The 25,042-nt window shown below is 37.7% G+C and overlaps 1 protein-coding gene across 9 annotated transcripts in view; it reads right to left on the bottom strand.

Moving 5' to 3' along the window:
• The window catches only part of CSNK1G3 (casein kinase 1 gamma 3), a 67,077-nt gene extending 42,306 nt beyond the window's left edge, over positions 1-24,771 (bottom strand). For 4 of the 9 annotated variants that reach the window (XM_027710256.2, XM_039383086.1, XM_039383088.1 and 1 more), the window contains exons 1-4: positions 24,689-24,771; positions 7,281-7,352; positions 4,755-5,172; positions 726-766 (exon numbers count right to left, since the gene is read on the bottom strand). In XM_027710256.2, coding sequence (XP_027566057.1) covers positions 726-766; positions 4,755-4,932 — 219 coding nt within the window. In that variant the 5' untranslated portion in view covers positions 4,933-5,172; positions 7,281-7,352; positions 24,689-24,771. Of the gene's footprint in view, positions 1-725; positions 767-4,754; positions 5,173-7,280; positions 7,353-24,309; positions 24,438-24,688 lie in introns of those variants that run through there. The other 5 variants (XM_039383084.1, XM_027710255.2, XM_027710254.2 and 2 more) reach the window with 5 other exon arrangements.
• Between the last annotated feature and the right edge of the window lie 271 nt (positions 24,772-25,042).

Raw genomic sequence — 25,042 nt, 5'->3', positions numbered from 1 at the left:
TATTCTACTGTAGCAACAAGAAATTAACTGGAGTCCTAAAATTCCTTCAGTGATAAAAGTAAATAACTGAATTTCATCATGAAATACTTTGGTTATGAAAACAGCAATTTACCAAGAAGTTTAAAGTATCCAAAAGCAAACTATGGCATTACAAGAGTAGTTCTGATGAAAGATTGAGAAAAGCAGAACAAGAATACATCAACAAAACATCCAAATTTACCATGTTTGCAAGTGAAAGAAACATTACACAACATTGCAAATAAAACGTGTCCACCAAAAGTGATGTGCAAATACCAATGGATAAAGAGGAAAACTGTTTGGAGCAGGAGTAAGGGCATTAAATTACATGCAGTCTGCAGAATTGCTGGAGTTTCTCTGTAGTCACCTGATGTTAGATTCACATTTAATTTGTTGTTCCTCTACTTATTGGACAACAAAGGAATCTACTAAGATGACTGTCAAGTGTATCCTTGAAGCAGCTGTAAATCATCAGACTTTGCAAACACAGATTTAGCCTTGAGAACAGTGACAGCAATTAAACACTGGTTTTATTCAATATGGCCAACATATACAATTACATCTATCACTGACTGCTTTTATCTATTTCGATGAAATCATACAAGAGTATTCAAGATTTCCATTAAAGAAATCAAATTATTATATATATGAAAGGAAAAATTTGATTAGTTTTTCATCCCAAATCCTTTAAAAAAATATTAACTTACCAGTTTAATTGCCACATAGTCATTTGTGTATAAATTTTTTCCTTGAAAAAAGAATAAAAACAAGAACGTGAGACATTGGCTTTTCTGTTAAAGTAAAATGCCATTTAAACATCAAGAAAGTCTTTGAAACATTTTCATCTAAGGTGCTAGGTGTTCTGGTAGTGACTTAAGAAATGTAGCTTCATTAGTCTAATACCATAGAGAGAACTTTTTTCTTGAACAGTGTAAGAAGTGGCAATTTCACTGAGAGTTTCAGCTATGTCACTAAGTTTGTAAAATTTTTATGTACTAAAAAAAGCTTGAAAATTGATAAATTACTATAAATGGAATGTGATATTCCACGTTTTCATTTTTATTGTTATTTGAAACTTACTTTAATATTGTCATATGATTTTGAAACACCAAAGTTCAAATTAATTAGGACTTTTCCTTTCCTCAGTTCTGTAATTTACTAAGCTAGAAGTTAGGACAAGACAAGAACATTACTGATATGCTTACTCCATTTGGAAAATGCATTTGCTGCTTTAAAAATGATTCTGTAACTGGATAAGCATATTTCAATAAGCACTAATTCAAATGGTACGCAAAGATTAAAATGCTATAACAAGCTTTATAGGTGTAAAATTAAAAACAGCAAATAAAGGAAAAAGTAAGGTGTCACTTCCAGCACTTTTTGTTTCTTTACAGCCTTCAAATGCATTTAGTATATATTATTTTTAATGACAATTCTACTTTTTTTCTCTGTAATATTACTCAGGTCTGAATTTGCCATTTTAAGCTCAATTTTGTTAAATAAATCAGAGAAGAGACATGGACCAAGATAAAAAAGTTCCTTGTAAAGACAGTTACACAGAATCACAGTCACAGAATTTCTGAGCTGGAAGGGACCCACAAGGATTATCAAGTCTAACTCTTACATGAATGGTCCGTGTAGGGATTGAACCTGCCTTGGTGTTATCAGCACCATCCTCTAATCAAGTTACACTGATAGTCAAAAACTACAATTTCAGGTCTGACTCTTATTTTAAAAAATAGACTACTCTTGTAAAGCTGAAACAAGATACAATAACATCACGTCTGTTAAGAGATCAACTTTACCAAAAGCAAGTTACCTGAGGGCTGCACAGTAACAGACACATAATCAATATGAGCAGCATGCCTTAACTGGACCACCAATATGGTGTGTAATTCCAAGACCTTTCCAGGGACTAGAGTGGAAATACAGGCATCTTAAATGGTTCTCTCTTATCTCATGATTATTTCAGTTACATTTTTGTCAAAAAGCGTACTTTGTTTGAAGTGGCCTCTGTGTCTCTGCACAGCATTACACTCCATAAGATACTCACAGAAACTCTTGCAGGAGCCCTGCGCGCTCTACCTATTAGATATATAAATCAGTTACTTGGAGTAGGTAACAAATCCATTTACCGTTAAGTAACTGGATACAGGGTTACAGCAGCCAGATGCTGTAATGACACATGTATTCTGAAGTAACATCAGAAGGTACCTTAACTTTCCATATGGTGAGTCAAGACAATTGTCGCTTTAAAATATGGCAAAGAGCAGATTTGACAGCCCTGTTGATCTGTCTCTAAACACACAACAGGTACTGAGTAATACATCACAACAGCAACAAGCTTTCTGTTACTAATCCATCAGTTTATCTTAACTATAACTCAGAAAACCCTTAAAACTAACAGCCCAATATTCAAAACAACTTAGTCTTTTTCAAGGTAATGGCTGCAAATCAGTCATTTGCTACATTTTTATTGCTACCATTTGGATCCACAAGTCACTACTGAAGTCTGACCATTGCTTTCTTCTCAAGTGGAAGAACTACAACAGCTACCAATTCATAACTGAATTTCTGTCTCCTGAGCACAACTTCACCGCTCTAACAACTTTATTCCTCCTTCAAGTATCTCAGATTTGACCTTAAACACATGCTCAAATCTTCCCATTTGCAGAAGTATACGAAACAAAGTGCTTGTGTGCATCTTTGTAGAAAAGGTGCCCACTAAATACTTGCTACTGTAGCAACACAAATGAAAAAAATAACAAACAAATCAGAATCTATAATACCAATCTTAACTCCTGCTTTCAGTAACTTACATTTAAAACATCTTACCTCACAAATAATAATAAATAAGAATTTGGCAGCACTTACAAGTACTGAGGCCATGTTGCTGAGAACACAGCTGTGTTGGGCAGGGCACGTCTCCAGGATGAAGGACCACCGCCTCCCTAAGATCCTGCTTTATGGCGAACTTGCCACCCACTGCCGCAAGAGAGGAGCCCCGAAGAGAAGATACAAGGACTCCCTGAAACTTCTAGTATATATGCAAAACCCACAGACACTAAAATGAGAAAGGCTGCCCTTGTCCTGGTGACTGCTGCAGAACAGTACACTGCCCTATTATCTTCCTCCTATTTCTTTTACTTCCTTGTTCTATTTTATTTCAGTACTGTCAGACTATGTGTTAGCTAAATTAATATTGTATTTAAAATGAAAGATTATTTCACTCTGTACCTGTTGCAAGCAAAGGAGTTAATCTGATATTAATTTTTAATTAACTCTGTATGTTGTGACCAAGATGAGAGACAGGAAAAAACTTTATTAGTTTGTAGTTGCCTTTACGTAATACTAATTCTTCTGGTTTGATTTAGTTCACGAAGAGGTTTGAAATAAAAATTATCATTCAAAGCCAGTATACAAAAGTTATGGAAGATTGAAAAACAGAGTTTCAGCTTGACTTATGGACTGCAAAGGCACATATGTACCATGTAAAGGTCAAAATGTATCACTCTTGTTTAACTATTACTAGAAATAACAAGAGTACCTATTATTGAGATTGTTAAATTCAGTGCCCTCAGTCAGAGCTGCAGCAATATTGTCTTTAATCCCTCTACAGTATTAATTTGCTAAGTTTGTTTACATCCTGACAGCCCTCAGAATGCACTATATTAAAACAAGTTATATTTTATGCAAGCACTATACTAGAAATATTGCCTGAAGGACCATGAGTAGTAGTTGTCCCGCAGGCAAAGATGAACAGAAACAACACCTACACAGCCCACCATAGTCTCAAATATCTAACTTTGAAACCCACCCCTCTTTAAAGCTTGAAGCACTGCATTAACTCAAGCCTTTCAAGAATACTGGAATAAATTCTTGCCATTAGGTGTCAAGTTAATTTGTTAACACATACAGAATTCACACACCTTGAAAACCGTGGCTAATCATGCTGTCCATCATGGAAATCCAAGTCTCCAAAATTAAATATATAGTCTTCCAAACAGACACAGTTAGTGTCTATGTTAATAAATGGTAATATTTCCAGCTTTGCTGCCCAAATTCTTCAAAACCCTATAGCCCCTTCTCAGTCTGTGCTTTCTCCACCATTTGATATTCAGCCATCTGTTCAGTGGGGAACTGAAGTGATTTAATTATTCATCTCCCAAATTTTCTCTACAGATGGATTTTCACTGCCCATGTCTAACAGCAGCTCAGTGTTTGGCCTGACTACACTAGAAAGAAAAGGAAGGAATCCAAGTGTTTGCTGCTACTAAAAATGCTGTAGCGTCTGCTACAGTATCTTGAAGAGATCTGCAAGACCACAGTACTATAAGCTGGACTTACAGGAGAAGGACGTGTCTCACATAATTTAGTATCAAACACAAATGAATAAATTGCTTCAGGAAGTCAGAAAATATAGGAAACTACAATAATCATGAAGTAACTTCCAGCACCTTGGAAGACACAACTGACTGAATTTAGGATAGCACTGCACGTATTTAGAAAACATTTTTAATCCCAGAAAGTTTCCTGCTACTGAGATTCTTCACAAACCACGGAGCTTGCACTGGCAGGGTAAAGCCACAAAAGATGGCTTAAATTTGCCTTGCGCATCTGAAGTTTCAAAGCAGTTTGAAAAGCTGCACGGTGTATTCATACAGAGATTTTCATGTTTACCCTGCATAAAATGGCCTTGAATAATGTAAACTGAAATACAGAAACAAGGATCTTACCTAGCCGTAGTTCTCCAAAATTACCGCATCCAATTTTTTTACCAACTCTGAAGTTAGGGCCAACCATTAACACGCCAGAATTTGAAGAACCAGTTCCACGTGTATTATGGCCTGATCTCCCACTAGGCCGTGCCATTCTTTCATCTGGCTTATCTTTGTCTTTATTTTTATTCTCCATGTCAAGTTTACGGTACTCCACTTTGATTTCTTCCTCTTTTTAAAAAATCAGTACAAGCAAACTCCAATTGGACAATGTAAGAATGAGAACATCATGAGGAAAGTGCCCAGCTGGTTACTGTCAGTAAGCAGTCAACAGCAACATGTTCATCCTGTTTGCAAAGCCTTGGTAGGATCTGTAGTAAAAACGTATCCCCAGAATGCACTACATCAGCAACATTTACTAGTATTTACAGGAATTCTGTTAAAAGAAAAATAAAGTTATTCTTGTACAAAATTATCTTTCCCTTCAACTAGTCACACAATTAAGCTATAACTAATTATATTTGCTTTACAGATCTATGAAAAGCACTTCTTTAAAATTAAAGCCTCTGATTCTAGGATGTAGTAGCAAGAGATATTGGTGTGACTGAAGTGTGCTAAAAAATCTCAACACTTCATACATCAGATATTAAAAAAACAAACAAACAAACAAACAAACAAAAAACCTACAAAATTACTTCCTGAACAGATAAACACACTTAAAATTGACACTTAGACTCTCAATCCATCTTATGCCAGCTCTGCAAAAGAAAGCATTTTATTTAAATTTTTTTCCCCCTCAAGTAATATCTGTTGTTTTAAGAACATGCTCACACTGCAGTTATGGAAGTTATATAAATATATTATCTTTTCCAAATTAAAATTTCTGAGATGCACATTTATAAACCCATAACAAGGGCACTTCAGTTTTTTCAGTAACTCCTAGAATCTAAAAATAAAATATATTTACTTATTCTACCCTACCACACTTAAGTCATAAATTTGCTTCCCCAGTCCCCTTCTCCACTGTTTAGCATCATTGACTAGACACTAATTCCTACACAAACTTCAGCAAAAGCAATGTTATCTTACTACTGCAATAAAGAACCCCAAGAAAACTTGGGATATTGTTTCCTATTTAATGGTGTGAAAACGCATAATCCACAAGGCAGTTGGCTACTGCATAGGCAAAATTTCAGGACAAGTTAAATACCTGTCCAAAATTATTTTGCTATCTTTGCTTCAATGTTGGGAATACACTGCTGTAAAAGAAAACATCCTCTGAAAAAATGCATTTCATGTGCTACAGCCTATTTTAAAGGTAGTCACCAGGAGCTTATTTTAAATACTTTGAGCTGAAGACATTTTCATTTCTCACAAAGTAGAATTATTACTTGCCTGATAGCTTACTACATTTCAAAAATCAAAGAGCAAGTAGAGAAAATATACCAAATAATATGAACGGTCACCTGACTAATTGCATCTGCTGAATCATATGTACTCATACCATGATTAAAATTAAATGATATTTAAAAATCATCAATCAACAGCCAATTAACCTGTCACCTGAACAGTAAAGTACATGGAAATTTGTTTGGCAAAGACTTTCCAATGACCACAATACTGTGAAAGGGAAAATGAAAGACTTGTTCTGAGAGCAACCAAAAAAAAACAAACGCAGATTCCAGTCCAAGACGACTTGCTTAATGCAAGGGAAAAGGACTTCAGAGGTGAGGAATGAATGCAGTGGTGTGTTATGGTATAGACAGAAGCATTTAAGGGAAAAAGACAAGCACGTTAGGCTACTACATAACCTTTCAGGTTTAAGCACCACCACCAGATACCCTAACATCATTTTCCAAACCACAGATCTCAGAGGAATAGACTCAATGGGAAACAACAGGTCATTCTTCCTCACCACTACTGTTACAAAAGCTAGGGAAGAAATAAAACTAGACATTAAGTGTGTTGAGATAGAACTTCACAGGCACCGTTTAGTTCTTAGAAAGGTCAGCACACCTGAGGCAATAAAATGCACATATATATTTTAAATACTGAAGAAAAAAACACTTACGTTCCATATTTTACTGGATATTCAATGAGAACTAACAATAAGCAATCCTAGATTTGCTTATTCCAAATACATTATGATCAACATAAATTTCAATTTCCAGAAATGCATCTATTATTTGGACAAATCTATTACATGCTAACTTATATCCTTCCCCTTTCACTTACATTATGGGTATGCTTTCTTATGTAAACAGAAATTAGTACCTTTTATAGGATACCTGCTAAACAAACATCATAAGTCCCATACATTTTTCCCACACTAGATATTAAAAGGAAAACATGCAAGCATTCCTGTCACAGTTTCTCCAGGACACAAGTGTTCTCTTACAACATTTCCTAATAAAATAATCTGCAACTAATTTGAAATAAGTACAGCACTTATGACTTTCTTCATACTAAAGTTCCTGTACAATATTTTATGATGTATTTACCTTAGAAATACAAAAGGTTTTCATTTATTTATACTGCACTTACCTACGACAGTGTTATACTGTTGATGGGAATAACTTTTCTTCACCATAATGCTCACATTCTAGAGGAAAAGCACTAAAAGGCAAAGACATATGTATTTGTAGTATTTGTAATTACTTGGCATGTAAAAACTTCCGATACAAAATGCAAGTAAAGTACAAATTATTGGAATTGCATTAGTTTTCTTAGACTGTTAAGCAAAGTCCAGCAGATTTTTTTCATACTCAACATAATTTATAAGGCTCAGAAGTCAGACATCATTCAAAAGTATGCATCATCTAAAGAGAAAAAATAACACATACAGTGTAAGCATTCTAAATTACACAAATCTCTTTTCTTGATATGTGCTAGTTACATGGGCTGTATGGGCAATCTGTCCAAAAAAAAAGCCATCCATCTCACAGCTTGATTTTCTGTTTAATTTTCATTTTTCATCTCTGTCAACATAAATGAGCACACTTGAACAATAAGTTTCAGCCCAGCACTAGGGAATATTACTATGATGTAAATATTCTTGGTTAAAAAAATATATGACTAAATATCAGTATAATGGCAAACACACCATCAAAGCCAAGTTAATAAAGCGATGTCATAGGAGTGAAATGACTATTATGTTCAAGTATAAAAAGAAAGAGAAGGCAAAGGAAGCTATGAAAAAAAAAAGTCAAAATAGTATTACATAGCAGGAAAACTAATTAGATCTTCATTAGAAACATTCCATATAGACTGAGAATAAAAAGTGAAACAAGACTGGAAGACCTGTAAGAAAGCAAGTAATATCAGAGTAACTAAGAAGCCCAACTAACATCAGCTACTAGAGATCTTATTTTTCTGATGTAATTTGATACTTGCCCAAGCACCATAGAGAGATTGTCTGAAAAGCAAGGAGAGGAGGTGTGAAGACAAGTAAGAAAAGTGATGACAATGTTCCAGGTGACTGACAACAGTCACACACCTAACACCTGCAGAAGTATAAAAGGAATCTCTAGCTCAGTTTTAGAAACACAAGATCGATGGCAAAAGACAGCCAGGCTACTAGTCCATATCAACACATAACTTAAACAGAATATAGACTCAAATTTACTGGAATAAATTTAGCCACAACACTGTAGTAATACCATCCCAAAACAAATTACCCAATGAAGAAGCACCGAAGGTCAACTGTATTTATTGGGTCCATAGAGAATTAAATATTTCTGACAGTACTGCTTCTACCACGTTTGATGTAAGAAGCCAAAAGGCAAAATTTACTACTTGGATTCACCAAGCTAGTAAACCACTAGCTCTGGAATTACAGTAGTTAATGCTAGCTCAGGAGGGTTTGCTCAGTTCTCTGCTCCATTACACAAACATGTTGTAATTCACCCATATGCATTAGAACTGCAAAACTTTCAGGCACTTGAACTCACAACTTCAGTGATGTTTTTCCTGCATTATGATAGGTGACTAAATACTTCAACAAAGTCAATGCAAGTACCAAAGGAACCATTCCCTAAAGACATCTATTGCCTAAGGGTTAAATAAGCAATTTGTGATATTTGAAGAGGACAGATAGACAACTCTTCTCTCAAAGAGACATTTTTACTCTGATGAATGTTTTACACACTGATGATCTGCACACAAAACTTGCTTAATAGACAAAGACTCCAACTCGGAAAACCCAGTTTGCTTCAAAAGTTTGTTTTTCATCCTCTCTGATGAATAAAATTCTACACAGAGAGCAACTGAATGAGTTTTAATGGAACTATACAGGTGTGTAAACAAAGTAATCCTTCAATTCACCAGTATAATCAATCTGTTTTTTATATAAATTCATGTTGTGTAGTTGTATCATCCTGAAGAACTCGGAACACTGAAAACTCCCTAAGAATCCATACAGAAATAGACATATAGAAAACAGATAAAAGGCATTGAAGATAAACACTAATATTACACACATGGTGAATAAACAGGTGATTTAGAAAAACATAGTCAGGATCTGTCTGAATATACACTTGGTATATTCAACAGCTTTGCTGCTATTGTTCCAAGTTCACACATCACCCAAAAGAACACATTAAGGAACCATATGCTGCTACAGAAAATCTGTGAAGTCAAGCAACTTTACCTATATATACACTGGAGAAATTTTCTTTTAAATACTCTTAATATTTTCCTCCTTGATTCAGTATTCAAAACCTAATTGTGCAGTGCAACACCAGCTACAAGAAAAATTCTTGCAGGGCTGCAAGAATTTGATCAAACCATCTAATCATATCCGTACTAAAGTTTTCCTTTTGCAAGTGCCCTGGCAACAACTGCCAACTCTTTAGATTACATCACTACCAAAGATCATACATGCCCACTCAACCACAATTTCTCTCACAACTACTGCTGAAAAATATTCTGAACATCCCTAGGTTAGAGAGATATAAGTCTACACAGCTCTCTGAATCTCAGTTGAAAATGTCCCGTTTAACACTACCAAAGACTGCCTCACAAGAACCCTGTTCTATAGCAATAAAGACTCTCTAGGACACTATATAAGACAGAGTAAAAGAATAACTCATTTAAGCACCTTCCTTATTCAGACGTTTCTCAAATGCCTAAGTCTGCAGCAGTAGCATCACTGTAATTATATACAAGTTTACATATTCCAAGGTGTTGTCACAACAATTCAAGTGTGCAAGTCACCTTTAAAACACAAACTAACTATCTACTTAATTCCTTTTTCATGTTCCAGATTTACTCCTAAATAAACTGATAAAGAGAATATCAAAGCTGCTAAATAAAACATTCCAGTGCCAGGAGTGACAAAGTTAAATGAAACACGCAACCATAACTGCTCCCTTAGGTATCACATGCAATGCCTTTCACAGTTTAATTACAAAATCCTATATCACTGCTAGTACCAGCATACTAACATTTTTCTCTAATTTTAAGAAAAGCATTTACTAGCAGAAGAACTGTAGAGGAAAGTAAAAAAATTGATAGAGATTTAAACTAGACTGGAAGAAGGAAAAGGACAAACAGGCTTGCCAGTGATAAGCAGTGGGATGGCACACCAAAACTTGAGGAACTGAGTGACAATGAGATCCCTAATCTGCTCCATGTCAGCTACAATGAACCACACTTGAAATGTTTCTACGCCAACACACACACAGCACTAAGAACAAGAGGAGTTCAAAACTTGGCCCAGTCCCAGAGATTTGACATCACTGGCACAAGTGAAACCTAGTGGGATGAGTCCTGTGACTGGTGTGCCATGTTCAATGGTTGCAGGCTCTTTAGGAGGGACGGGAAGGGCAGGTGAGGCAGTGGGGTGGCATTGTATGTAATGGAGGGGTTGGAATGTATGGAGCTCACAGTTGGCAGTGGCACAGTTACGAGCTCCTGGATAAGGATTAAGGGGCAAACAAATAATGTGGATGTCATCCTCAGAGTCTGCAACAGGCCTCTCAGACAGGGCAATGACACCAATGAATTATTCTTTGAGGAACTAAGATACTTCCCAAACAACTGCCCTCATCCTTATGGGGGATTTCAACTTGCCAGATGTTAATTGGGAGCATCATACAGCTGGCACAAACAGGTCCAAGAAGATTCTTAAAACACCTGGATAATAACCTCATGGTACATTTACTAAGGGAAGTGAAAAGGAAAAGTGCCCTCCTTGATTTGTTCCTTGTCAGATTGGATCTTGTGAGAGAAGTGGAGATTGGCAGTCACCTTGTCCACAGAAACCACGAAGAGATTGAATTTAAGACCTCTGCTGTCAGGAGGAAAAGTGCCAGCAAAACCTCAACATGAGGAGAGTAGACTCCAGGCTGCTGAGGGAACCAGTAGGTAAGGTCCCCCCGGAAAATGTTTTTGAAGGTTCTGGGGTCTATCATTGCTGGTCATTTTTTAACTACCACCTCCTAAGGGCACAGGAGCAGACAACTCCAAATTGCCAGAAGTCAAGTAGATGAGGCAGAAGGCTGGCTTGGCTAAGCAGGGATCTTCTTTCGGACATAAGGCAAAAGAGGAAGGTGTATGCCCAGTGGAAGCAAGGTCAGGTGACATGGGAGGAATACAGGGATGATGCTTTCTATTGCAGGGGGAAAATGCATGCGGTAAAGCTCAGTTGGAGTTGAAGCTGCCAGAACTATGGGGGACAATAAAAAGTGTTTTAATATACGTTAACAGCCAAAGGCAGTTGGAAATAACATTGGCCCATTAGAGAATGAGGATGGTCACCTCACAAACAGGGACAGAAACAAGGCTTTCTTTGCTTCAGTCTTCAACTCCAGTGATGGTGGAAGGAGGTCCCAGCAGCCTGATCTGGAGAACCATGGCTAATGAAAAACTCCCAGTTGATTCTGAACATGCACAAGATCTGCTGCTCCAAATGGATCCCAACAAATCTATGAGGATTGATGGGATTCATCTGAGAATACTCAAAGACATGGCTAATGTTATCACGAGGCCTTTCTTGATGATTTTTAAATGGTCTTTGGAATCTGGAGGGGTCCCAGTTGACTGGAAGCTGGCTAACATTGTCTCAGTTTTAAAGAATGGCAAGAAGGATGACCCTGGAAACTACAGGCCTGTCAGTCTCACTTCACTGCCTGGTAAAACTGTGCAGAAGATTATTCTGAGAGATACTGAAAAACACCTGAAGGGCAATGTAGTGATCAGTCACAGTCAGCACAGCTTCATGAGAGAAAAGCCCTGCCTGAAAACCTTCATGTCCTTTTATTACAATGTAGCCCACCTAGTTGACCAAGGGAAGCTCACTGATATAATCTTTTGGGATTTCCATAAAGATTTTTGATACTGTCTCCCCAGGATCCTTCTCCCAGGACAAAATCATGTGATGGGTTAGCAACTGGCTCACGGGTTGGTCACAAAGAGTTATAGTGAGTGGAGTAACATCAGACTGGTGTCCAGTCAGTAGTGGGGTTCCACAGGGCTCCGTCCCCAGACCAATTCTCTTCTACATCTTCATAAGCAACTTGAACGAAAGGACTGGAAGGAATACTAAGTTTGTTGACAATACTAAACTGGAAGAAGCTCTTGACTCCCTCAAGGGCAGAGAGGCCCTGAAGAGAGACTTTGACAAATTAGAGGACTGGGCAATCACCAGCTGTATGAAGTTATAAAGTTTAACAGAGCAAGTGCCAGATTCTACACCTGGGATGGGGCAACCCTGGATGTGTGTACAGATGCTGGAATGCAGTACCTGGGAAAGGGGTCCTGGTCAGTGGTAAGTTGAATATGAGTCAGCAGTGCCCTGGCAGCCAGGAAGGCAAATCATGTCCTGGGGGCATCAGGCAAAGCATCACCAGCCAGTCAAGAGAGGGGATTGTCTCACTCTGCTCTGCATTGGGGCAGCCTCACCTTGAATATTGTGGTAGTTTTGGGCACCACAACATAAGATATTAAACTATTAGAGAGGGCCCAAAGGAGGGCAATGAAGACGGTGAAGGGCCTTTTGAGGGAAAGCCGTATGAGAGTGGCTGAGGTCACTTGGTGTGTTCAGCCTGGAGGAGACTGAAGGGAGACCTCATTGCAGTCTACAACTTCCTAGTGAGGGGAAGAGGAGGGGCAGGCACTGATCTCTTCTCTGTGGTAACCTGTGACAGGGCCCAAAGGAATGGCACAAAGCTGTGTCAGAGCAACTTTAGGTTACATTTCAGAAAAGGTTCTTCACCCAGACAGTGCTTGGCTACTGGAACAGGCTCCCCAGGGAAGTAGTCACAGAAGCAACCCTGTCTGAGTCCAAGAAGCATTTGCACAAGCCTCTCAGGCACATGGTGTGATTATTGGTGCTGTCCTTTGCTGGAGTTGGACTTTGATGATCCTTGTGGGTCCCTTCCAGCCCAGGGCATTTTATCATTCTATGAGAGGCAGTAAAAAAAAACATCCCTGGTTTAAGCACAAGGTATTTAAAATTCACTCAGCCTCCTGGCATTTTCATACCTCTGCAGTTCTTCTCACCCCTCAAGTGTCTTTGTTCACATAGTTCTACTCCCAAGGTCTCATGATTTTTGGCACTGACATTAATCTAGCAGCACAGCTTCTCTTCACACCTTCTATAAGAGTTCAGAGAAAGTTTCCAATGCCTCTGCCACAGATTTACAAAAGCCTTTCTCCAGCATTACACATAGTTTTTACAGAATATTTAATCTACTAAGAAGCCCTTACCAGAGATGAAGCACAGTCACATTCATTTTCCAATATTCATTTAGATGTTACAAATACTTTTGGACTACAGAGAGAATAATATGGGATTTTATTCAACAAAACTCCTTTTGAAGTATTTAACAGCAGAAAATCTGCAATTCATACTACAAATCTGAAACTAAGCTCAAGAACAAGAGATTTACTGAGAGATCATCAATACAAAATTTAAATATCAAATCAACTATTTCTGGTATTTTTTTATGTTTCGTGGAAAGTTAAGGCTAGTAAGAACACCTAGCTTTAAATGACTGCATAATTTTCATTCATTTTTATATACGTCTCCATGCAACAGAAAACACCTATGAAATTCCAAATCCACAGCAAAAATGCTCATTTAGAGAAATATCTCTAAAATTATATATGATTTAGTCAGATCCATGTTTTTCACGAAAAATTAATCCACTCTTTAATCATTCAATATTTCATTATTTTAAATTTAGTCCAATGAGAGAAATTCAGGCCTTCACATGATCTCCATGTGACCCAGAAGACTTGAGTTGCTCTTCCAATGATTTATGTTACAAATAAATGTCTATAGATTTATTCTGTGTATATTACTTTTCTAGGAAAACTCTAAGATAAAAAGTTGTTAAGATTCATTGCATAATTCAATTAACGTAACAAAAATATTATTCCATCATTTTTCATATTTCCAAAGCAGGAAAAAAAAAAGCAAAATCTTTAGCATTTCAGTCAAAACTAACAACAAAATCAATGTGCTGAAATATTCAGTACAAAAAACTACCACAGATGGTACAAACTCATGATATTAGCCTTGAAAAAAACAAAAAACATTTCCAAACAAACTTCTCCTGACACAATTTCTCTCTTCAGCTGTCAACTGCATTATCAAAATTGCTCATTACTGAATCATTTTACAAGTCTTAGAAGGTATTTTCTAAATGTAAACTCAACATAATGAAAACATTCATCAGTAACTCATTTTGCTCTCAAAAATGGAATCCACTTCATACAACTGGGGAAGTTCAATCTTACTCTTCCAAGTCCAGTGAAGCCTAGTTTTATAGGGTTTTTTAATTTTTTAACAAAAAAAATCAAAATACAAATTCGTATTTTATGCTCTTTCCTTTCTACCACCTCTAGCACACCTCAAACTTCTTCATCCTTTCACATGTTAATTAAGTCATCAAGGAATACTTTAGGTACTTATTCTGACTTCAGTTAGGTAAACAACTACCTTGGAAGCACTGTAAAAGGAACATGCAAATCCTCTGAAGGAACATCATTTTCCCTAAAAAAACCCAATATTTTGCAGCAGATGTGAATTAATCTAAGAAAAAAAGATGGGCTTTTTCAGTTTCGCATAGGAGGACTGCTGTCTCCACAATAATAAGATGAAAAACACATGGGACACACAAGAAGGAAGGATGTACCTGAATCAGCTTCGGCAGCAACCACACTCAGGCCATCAAAAACCACTGCTCGCTTTCTTTCCCTGCCAGCTTGCCTTTCAAAATACTGAACAAGGGATCCCACACTCTCCACATTTATTCCACAGAGGAAAAAGTATATAATATATTATTAACTTCGAAATCCTTCCCAGAGTTTCAGCAGCAAAGAGGGAAAACACACAAAGCAACTGCTACTTTTTGATCACATGCACATCAAATTCTTCACACTTTAGAAGACACCTGTTTATTTAAGAAAGCAAATATAATATCCTAATTTCAAAGGCAAATGAAATCTCCTTACAACAGGTCACACAGGTGCTCAGCTTGTTTCTCAGTTGTGCATGGCTTGTTTCTCAGTTGTGCATGGTTTCTCAGGTGCAATTTGTTTCTCAGTTGTGCATGGCTTCAAAACACCTATTTTGATTTGTGCTCTTCAGCACTCCAAGGCTGAAGAGCAGGTCACAAGCGCACCTAAACTTTGTTTGCATTACCAGAACTTCCAACAACACGATGTTTGCATCTCAAGTACCTTCTACATTACCACTTTTTTTAACTTAGAGGTCTAAGTTTTTCACAGATTCTTCAGTTCACTTGCTATGAGTAACTAAGACAAATGTACTGTTCAGGCAGTGTCCAGTCTTTTTGCACTTCTACATTCTGTAATATCAACCCATTCTACATTAGCACAGTAGTTTTGCAAAACAAAACAAGAACACAATTTATTGATGTTGGTGTACAAATTAGACTGTCAGCATACCTGAAAATTAAGGTTTAAGAAAACAAATTGCTTACTCCTACAGATTTGTATGATTTTCCCCCATAAAACAGAATTTTATGTAACTGAAACTAAGTCTACATAGATACAGTCTCAGTCCACAAACACTTATCAATGAGATGCACTCAAAGAAGCAGCCTAATTGAAAATGTCAAGGTAAATCCAAGTGGCTTTCTCATGAATAAAAATTTACACAACCAAGCCTTCTAAAAAGCCATGTTTTCTTCTCTAGTTGTACATATACTAAAAAAAAAAAGAAATTACATTTATCATTTACGGTATCAACTGCCACACACTACTTTCAATGAACACAATTAGTTCGAGATTCTGGAAGGAGTTTTTCAATTTGCCTGCATATAGTTATTTCCCTAGGGAAAGTTCACCAGCAAAATGAATATGGCCACATATAATCCTCCTTTAATGCACACAATCTAACAGAAAAACAGCTTTATTAACACATTTAATCAAACCTTCCTCTGTACAAAAAGTAACCAAAAATATACCTCATCTTTATTGAAGCTTGTTTAGAAAGTCTATTCTAGTTAAGCTGGTGTAATTTTTCTTGTACCAAGGTTTAAAGTCACATAAACAAATCTGAGGGCTGTCAATACCCAAACTTCAGTATCTATTCTGTACATTTAATTTTGTCAATTGAAAGGCTACTACCTAACAAACTTCATGATTCTCCACCACCCAGTTGCCAGTTCTGGTCAAAATACTGTCACATCAAAAGACCTGTAGAGTACTCAGTCTCACCCCAACTCAATACAATTTTTCACAAATGACAGACTGGACTAACTATGTAGCAATTAAGATCTCTGTGCAATCACTTCATCTCTGTTAACTCAAAACAAAGACCAGCTGAAGATTGCTATCTCTGGTCACTGCATAAACATTTATATTTTCTCATTGACCTCGAAGACAAGTTTGGCCCTAATCCACAAATTGCACTTCATCATAGGCTTTCACAACAAAATCTCACCAACTTCACTTCAGGATTCCATGCCAGTGAATGCATTTACTTGATTAAAACTTTGGTGTGTCCATACTTCTTGCACTATTATATAATCATCATTTTAGAGTAAAAGTTGAAAGTCAGTTTTCAGAAGGGAGAAGGATAACACAAGGAATAATTTTTAAAAATCTAATGTGACAGTATGAAGGCTGATTTACTATAGAGCAGAGAAAGGATATCACTGATGGTTAAGCAATATTTCAGTCATTTGTTTTTTCCACTTTTTCCTCACCACACTCATACAAACTTAAATGGGCTATATTGTCCACAACTGACAGAAAGCTAGCGCTGAGCTAGCTAATACTATATAATGGAGGCTTCAATTTTCTACATCAAACATTGTATCACAGCACTAAACTGTTACAGCAGAACAACTGAAAGGTACAGATTAGCTTCAAACTAGGCCAGAGAAACTGTAAAGTTAACACATCTAAAAGTTAGAAAACAAAGTAAAAAGAGCATTGCATTTCATCTAACACCGTAACTACATCTGAATACAAAATCAAGCACTAAAATGAAGCAGTCCAGTGCTATGTGAAGGAAAAAAAAAATAAAATATTTTCCCAAAGTCCAAAAGACATTATCCTATCAAAATTCTAACCTGAAGACAGAATTAAAGTACATAGTGTGCTGTAGCATTCCACAGTGACTGTGAAGATCAGTTGTCAAAATTAAAAGCATTTCTAATTCACTGAGACAATTCCTCCTCTCACTTATCTTTAATTACATGGTCAGATTCTACTTCAAAAACTTAGATGGGAGCCAAAGTCAAGTTATACAACTTCGCATATAAGGAAAGGGATAACTCACAGTACAGGAAAAGGTTTCCAGAGTAAGTTTTGCAGCTCTAAATCTGTCAAGGTTTTCTGACAATAAAAAACTACACAGTAATCAAGTGATTCTGCTCTCTTAATAGCCTCCATAAACTAAATAGGTACCTTCTACAGCAATCCAACTACTTTACTATGAAATATACTTGCAACTCTCCTCACTTGTATGGCTTTCACTGCAATGTATACCTAAAATGCCTTTATTAAATTGAAACTAGAGCATTACAGCCTCTAAACGGTAAAAACTTTTTTTTTTCTTGTTTTATAAGCTTAATGTGGAATAAAATGGTATGGTAAAGTCTCAGACACCACATCAATTAGAATCATGCTTGCCACCTTTGTATTGAATGCATAAGATGCATAGTGACACAAATTTAATGAAAAACACTAGGTAAGATCTTGGATTCATCAATAGTAATGTAATATAAAACATACTTAAACCACTGACTTCCCATGGAACTGAGGGGAAAAAACAAGTTTCTCAATGCTTTATACAAAACCAAACAACACTGAATATGAAATCATCTGGTGTAAACTCAAAGTTCTGTGAACAAAATAACCTGATGCTATTGACATCAATTTTCCAAGGTCTGAAACAACTACTTCACTACAGGGATTTTAATTAAAAAGAATTCTCAAGCACTACAATGAGAAAATGTTGGTACTTTGACTGTGTAGTAAACTCTTAATGTACTAGTTAGGAAGACTAAAACAGATTCAGACTAAGCAAATTGTTCCTCAAAAGCATCAATATTAGCTAAGCTTAGCTATCTACAGATTAGTGTTCAACACCCACACAGACTCGGTACAGTAATTTCAGCTTGTTGGATATCTTCCATGTTTCCACAGTATTCCCAGGCTTCCCTCTGATAAATCTTGAGCTCTCTTTTTTTGCAAAACCCCTTGTTTCTTCCCACAATAAAACTTCCCTTCTCACTCAGCAAGGAGATGTACTATTGCCGGCCTAGTACTACAAGCTACAAGCTGAATACAGAACAGATAACATCCTTTCTTCACCATGGATAGCTAATATCTACTATGTAAATTGATTTTATGAAGCTTATAGGAACTTATCTTCAAAGGTATAACAATCTAAGCCTGGTAAAAAGCACCCAAAAAGTTCCATATTTGTATAGGCAGCAGATGAGAGAACTGCAGATAAAAATTCCTTATTTCTTTTAAAAATAGACTTTTTTTTTTTTAGAAGAAAATTCAAAGTATAATAAATAGATTTCACTTAAAAGCTCAAAACTGGAAAATTTAGATCAGAGATTCAAAGAGCATTTCTGAAAGGCAAAGACATTTATCTCCCAGTCTGACAAAACCTTAAGAGCAAATCTGGTCATTCTGTCTTCCTGTTGTCTGTTAGAAAAATTCTTCTGTCCCTCTTTACTGCTACCCATAAGTTCAAGTTTCATCATTTGTTATTTCTCCACATTTAGAGATGCCTTAGCCTACTGGCAGCAAATGTTAAACAGAAACTTTTAAAACTTGATACACAGAGCAACCTACTGGAACACTGCAAGAAATTAATGTGTACCAATTGAGGTGATCTTCCACAGAAAGAGAAATAAAAAACATTTTCTACTGAACTTCTTTGTTTTTGGAAGAAAGTATTTGCAAGACACAACTAAGAAAATACTAGTGATTGAGGTTAGAGTGAAACATGACCTTAATGCAATCATGTCCAACTCCAACCTCTGTAGTATTACTTCATATTCCCACAATTACTGCACACTTAGGATTCAAGATAGCTGTATTTTTATGGACATCATACTGCCATCAAAAATGTCAATAGTATCTGAAATTCAATATGTACTTCATTTTAAGCCAGCAGATCTCCCCTAAAGCAACACTGAACTCCTTTCTAAGATTGCTTTATCATCATCATCATGGCCGGGTTTCACGAACAAAGATTTGGGGAGGGCTCTACCCATATTTGCTACAAGCGCGTTGGTGGCTAAAAAGGCCAATATGAGATAGACAGGTCCGGTTGCAAAAGGCACAGCAGAAAGACTTCTTAGGTGGTATATTCTGCAAGGCACGATTCTTTCTGCATTGTCTTTTCTCCTCAAGAGTGATCCTGCGTGCGTTCTCAAAGGAAGCAGCAGCGTTATAGATGGTGTGTCTCCAGACCTCCCAGTTGGAGGCCAGAGTAGACCAGTTATGTTGATCACTTTATACCATCACATTAAAAAGCTGTTGAAATATGAAGTCTTCCACGCCTTTACATACAGTCATGTTGGCTGCTTCATTTAAATTCAGAGACCTAAAACAGAAAATGCTTAGTGCCTTAAATACAGAGAGGTACTCATGGGATTTTTCTACATATAACAATACAATTTTTAAATAGTACTTTCCTCTGTGCTGCAGAGGTGTGCCCTACCTCAGATTAAATCACAGCTTCCAATATCACAAAGGTAACCTGCCAGAAGCCCATATCTTTAAAGCATTTTATACAAAAATACAGCCCATGCAGCTTTCACAACATAACAGATGCAACATTTACTACATAATTAGCACTTCAAGCTCAAAGACATACTGAACCAAAAAGAACCATTTTAAGGCTACAATAGAAACTAAGTCTGAAATTTTGTTATGAAAAATGCAATTAGACAAAATAATGGGTTCGCACAATGGCACTCTCCTCCTGCTACAGGTGGCCACACTACCTGCTGCTCCTGCTGCTCCAGCCTTAGTGCTCCAACACCTCAATGAAGCCATTAGACCTCCAACCCCACAGAAAGCTCACACACTCAACAGTAACTCATACTGAACAGAAGCTGAATCAACTCAGTGGAAGACACAAGAGACAAGATGCAGAGCAGGAGTGCATAGAGAACTGCACAGCTGGGAATGAAGCAGGGAAATACCTGGAAGTAGAGAGGGATAGCCTTTTCAACAGCCTGGAACACAGTTGCAATGGCTGGTGTTCCACAAATGGTTGAGTGCATCTCTTAAAGGACACCACACTTGTTCCCAGCAACCTCCACAGACAAAATGCCACCCAAACAGCACCTTTAATTATGCTGCTGCTGGAATCTGTTCCATCTACATTCTGTTATTGTACATGGTTTACTGAAAAAGAGCATAGCATCTCACAAATTACCTAGTGAATAATTCCAGAGACTGTAAGAAAGTGTGACAAGCCACACACTTCAAACTGAAATCTAGGCTCTGCTTGTCATAAAATATCTCTGTATTTTTGGACTACTGAAAAGGATATCATCCACCACTGTTACAGTCCACATCCTGTCTCAATTAAAAAACAAAAACAAAAACAACAAACAAAGAAAGAAAAACAAACAAAACCAAAACATTAAAACGTGGTTGATGAAGAGTATAAATTACTACCCAGGTAAATCTAGGGGAAAAATTATTTCCAGGAAAATGACATTAAATTACTAATAGATTTCAGTTAAGCAAAACAGTTACTAAAAAAGTCTTGGTATATTAAAAGCATAACTGGCTAGTAAGCTTACAGAGAAGATCATAAAGCCTGAGAAAACACTGTTGTAATTATATTAGTGATGTTCTACACAAAGTCAAATTAAGTAATAAACCTACTTCAATACACAAATCTTACCCGTGTGTCTGTCATGGACTTCTGTGGCCTGCAGTTATCTGAGTAAACATTTTTGCAAAGACAGTTCTGACTGATCAATATGTCTCCCCCCACTCCTAACTCCACTGCACAAGGCAGGACACCAGACACACAAACAGTGAGAAAATTTTACAGCTTTCCATATCTACAGTATACTTATTTTGTATAAAATACCCCTTTTTGAACAGCCAAGAGTGGATTTTATCTATTAAAAAGCTTTTCTAGACATTCTCAAAAACATCAGATATTAAAAATGCTGTGAAAAATGCTCTCTGTCACAAATGAAGGAACATGAAGTTTAATAAACATTCTAGAAGAAAACACTGGTAAAACGTTTATAATACTCTCAAAGTGTTGCATATTTAATATTTATAAATATTCTCTACAACTTTTTTTAGAAAGAATCCTCCTACTTATTAATTTAAAGTAATTACTATACCACCCATAAAACATTAGAACTAAATTTAGCAGGTGAGCTAAATCTGACTAAAATAAATTAATCCTAGCTCAGTACTTTACTACTTACTAAGAGCTTCAAAACTTCTTCTGAAAGTACTGCTTTCAGAAAGCTCCCTAAGTAACCACAAACCAAACCTATTCTGCAGCATGGACTGGTGTGCAGTGTCTCCTCTTCTACACCTCCCCTTTGCCAAAGAGGAGACATTAAATTATAAGTGGCTTACCTAAGATCACAGGGAGGGTTAGACATCCCAGTCACTGCCTTTATCTGTGATCATCATCCTAGTGTTTAACTACTTTCTTACTAGTCTGCTTTTATTCATGCAACTGTTTAGCTTAAACACACACATTTTTCTTCACCCAGCTATTTCAGCATTGGCTCACAAACCACTAGAACATTAGTGACAGTGTCTAAGATGCTACTCAGAAATACACTTAGAAAAACAAGCTCAGCAGCAGCAGGCTTGATTTCACTGCATTGGTTTTGCAGCAGCATTGAGGAAGCATTAAAATGCCTACATAGCAAAAAAAAAAAATCAAATTAAGGATTGTCAGAAAGTATACAACAATTACATCAAAGTTACATTTTTACCTTTTAACAGATATAGGAAACCAATTACATAGGAGTCTCAAAACACCTTTGAAAGAGTGTTAAAGGCCCAAAAGCAAAGCAAAAAGCATGTTTTAATTCTTTTGCCTACTCTTCCAGGGTACATTAGTTGGAAACATACAATTTTCATTGTTAAACAACTCCCAGGCATCATCTTCATTTTAAGATCATCTTAACACAGCCCACCGCTAAAAAGCACTGTCCCAGTCTTCCCCTAAGTACTGTCAGGCATTTTGCTCTTACAGCCTCAGGTGAGGTATGAAAGACTGACTGAGAACTCCTGCCATTAATTTGCAGCTGAATCGATGAGCTTAAACTTTGAAGAAACAGCATGTCAAACTCCCTTACAACTTTGTGATTCCTGTTGTTTTTTGTATGCCTCTAATCACATTATTACTTTTATGTATGCCACTCCAAAAAAATCAGTTAAAAGTAAAAAGAAAAACGTAAGGAACAAGAAGTAGCTATATGTTTTGTTTACAACAGACTGACAAAAAACGTTCAGCTGGAATAATTTCAGAAAAGTTCGATAAAGTTACTACAGTTGATCAGTTCCTTAGAAAGTTCTCCTTATAATTAGAAGATACTGAAGAAAAGTAACCACTGGCACTTCCCTATTCTTCACATTTGATCTATTTTTGTCTCAAAGACATAACTAAATTAAATTTATCTTCAACAGCAGGAAACTTCCTAATATTTTTTAAACAAGTTTTTAAGACAAAAGTAAAGATGTTACAAATGCATGTAACTTTGATATTTCTAATCACAGAACAATTTAGTAACTAGTGAACCATGAACAGCCCTATTTTCATGGGACAAACCTTGCAGATGCAGTGGGGACACTAAGTTTTGATAAACTGCATCAGCTTTAAAAATGCACTTAATCTAATTATGAGACTATTAAAAACTGAAAAATTACCACAAGAAGTAAAATCAGCCTTGTTAATTGTAAATAAGTAAACTGGATGAGGAAAAACTCTTATGTAGGTTCAGTTACTTTTTTTTCCTTAGGGAAGAACAACTTCAGAAGGGTTAAGATAGGGCCTGTAATTCTTCCAAACAAACAGGCTGAATCTCTTAACTAACCTTAAATATACTTATTTTGATCACACAGGAAAAAAAAAATCCCTACAGAAAATGTGATGTATCACTGTATCAGAACTGGTAATCTAGATTCTAAAATTAATTTACATTTTATAAGCCAATACAACTATTTGATTCAAAAGTAGAATGGCAAGAGAAAAAGATTAATTTCATTAGCTAATTTCATTAGCTGAAAGTCATCCTCAGTTGATGTAACTAGTCTGCTGTTTGCAAGGTAATTTCTCCTTTTCAAGCTAGCATAATAAAATACCATTTATTTCCACTGAAAATACTGTTTAACTGTTGAAACCTCTCAATTCAAAAGAAACTGACTAAAGGATGTTGAGGTCGAGAGAAGACATCCCCTAAAATATAGTTAACACAGAAACCTCTACCTTATCTTTTCCCTCTAAAAGTAAAATTGCATTACTCCCATTTTGTATTTTAACATCCCAAATGTTAAAATGCATCTACATGATACTAATTTGTGTTCTGAAAAGGTGTGAGTCTACAGAGCAGGGAAGTTGTTTATCCCTACAAGTAGCCATAACCCAGGTAGCAAGGCTTAATATGCTTAACAGTGTGCCTTACTTATGAACATGCTTAAGGACATGCAAAATAGAGGATAGTTTTGCACAGTATGTATTTCTAACTATGTATGTGCTTACAAAAGTTCTTACGTACAAAGGGCACCAAAAAAAAAAAAAATCTTCGATTACATTCCAATTCCTTTCACACACTGCATGTCACTTTAACGCTCATTAAGGGTGTACCAGCAAAGTCAATAGGAATGCCTGAAAATAAGCTCTGTACAAGTTCCACGGCGGATCACCTCAAACATCACTCTTCGAGACTTTAATTAACCAAACTTAAAACCACTATATTCAGAGTGTGTTTGTAAATAACTTTATAAAAAGCAAAATAAAAGGCAAAAATAAAATAGCAGAGCACTGGCAGCTCAATTTGACTCTAACCCGCTAACCCAGCACAACCGCACTCTAGCAACCTGCTTCTACAGAACAGGAAAGCGAACTTACTCACTTGTTCCTGCAAACCCGACTCGATGCCCGCCAGGGAAGCGCTCCTTCGGGAGAGGGCACCCGGAGGTCTCTCAGCGGCGGCTCCTGCCAGCCGGGAGCGCAGCCGCAGGGACGCGCGGGGCCCCTCCCGCGCCGGCCGAGCCCCGCAGGCCCCCGGCGGCAGCGCCCGCCGGCCCCGCCGCACCCCCGGGCACGGCCCCCGCACAGGCACAGCCGTCCCGCTCCACGCAGCCCGGGCGGCCGCCCCGACAGCCGCCGCGGCCCCTGCCCGCCCCGCGGCCGCCGGGGGAACGGGGAGGGAGCTCCTCCAAGTCCTCGGCCCACGGGGGTGCTGCGGCTGCCGCCGCTCCGAGAGGCGGCCGGGACGGAGACCTACCGGCGAGACGAAGGGAGCGGGGCGCAGGCTCGGTGTGCGGCCCTTCACCTCCGGCACCGCTTCCCGCCCCGCCCCGCCCCTGCTGCGGGAGCTCGGAAGCGGGGCTGGCCGGAGGGCGCTCCGGGGCGGAGGGAGAGAGGGAGGGAGAGAGACCGGTGGCGGCGGCGCTCGGAGAGGACGCCCCTCCCCAGCGCGGCTCAGGCGCTGCGGGCGGGACGCGCCGCTCGCCCTCTCGCGGGTGATTGACAGGGAGCACCGGCAAATCGAGGTGCGGGGAGAGCCGGGAGGAGGCGGGGCTTGCGGGTGGGCAGAGCGGGCAGCCACTGAGGGCCAGGTGGGGCGGGGCCGCGCGAG

The sequence above is a fragment of the Pipra filicauda genome, unplaced genomic scaffold (assembly GCF_003945595.2).
Source record: "Pipra filicauda isolate LSUMZ 115617 unplaced genomic scaffold, ASM394559v2 scaffold29_size4552773_pilon, whole genome shotgun sequence".
NCBI classification, from domain to species: Eukaryota; Metazoa; Chordata; class Aves; order Passeriformes; family Pipridae; genus Pipra; species Pipra filicauda.
This window is presented reverse-complemented; position numbering and strand designations above follow the sequence as displayed.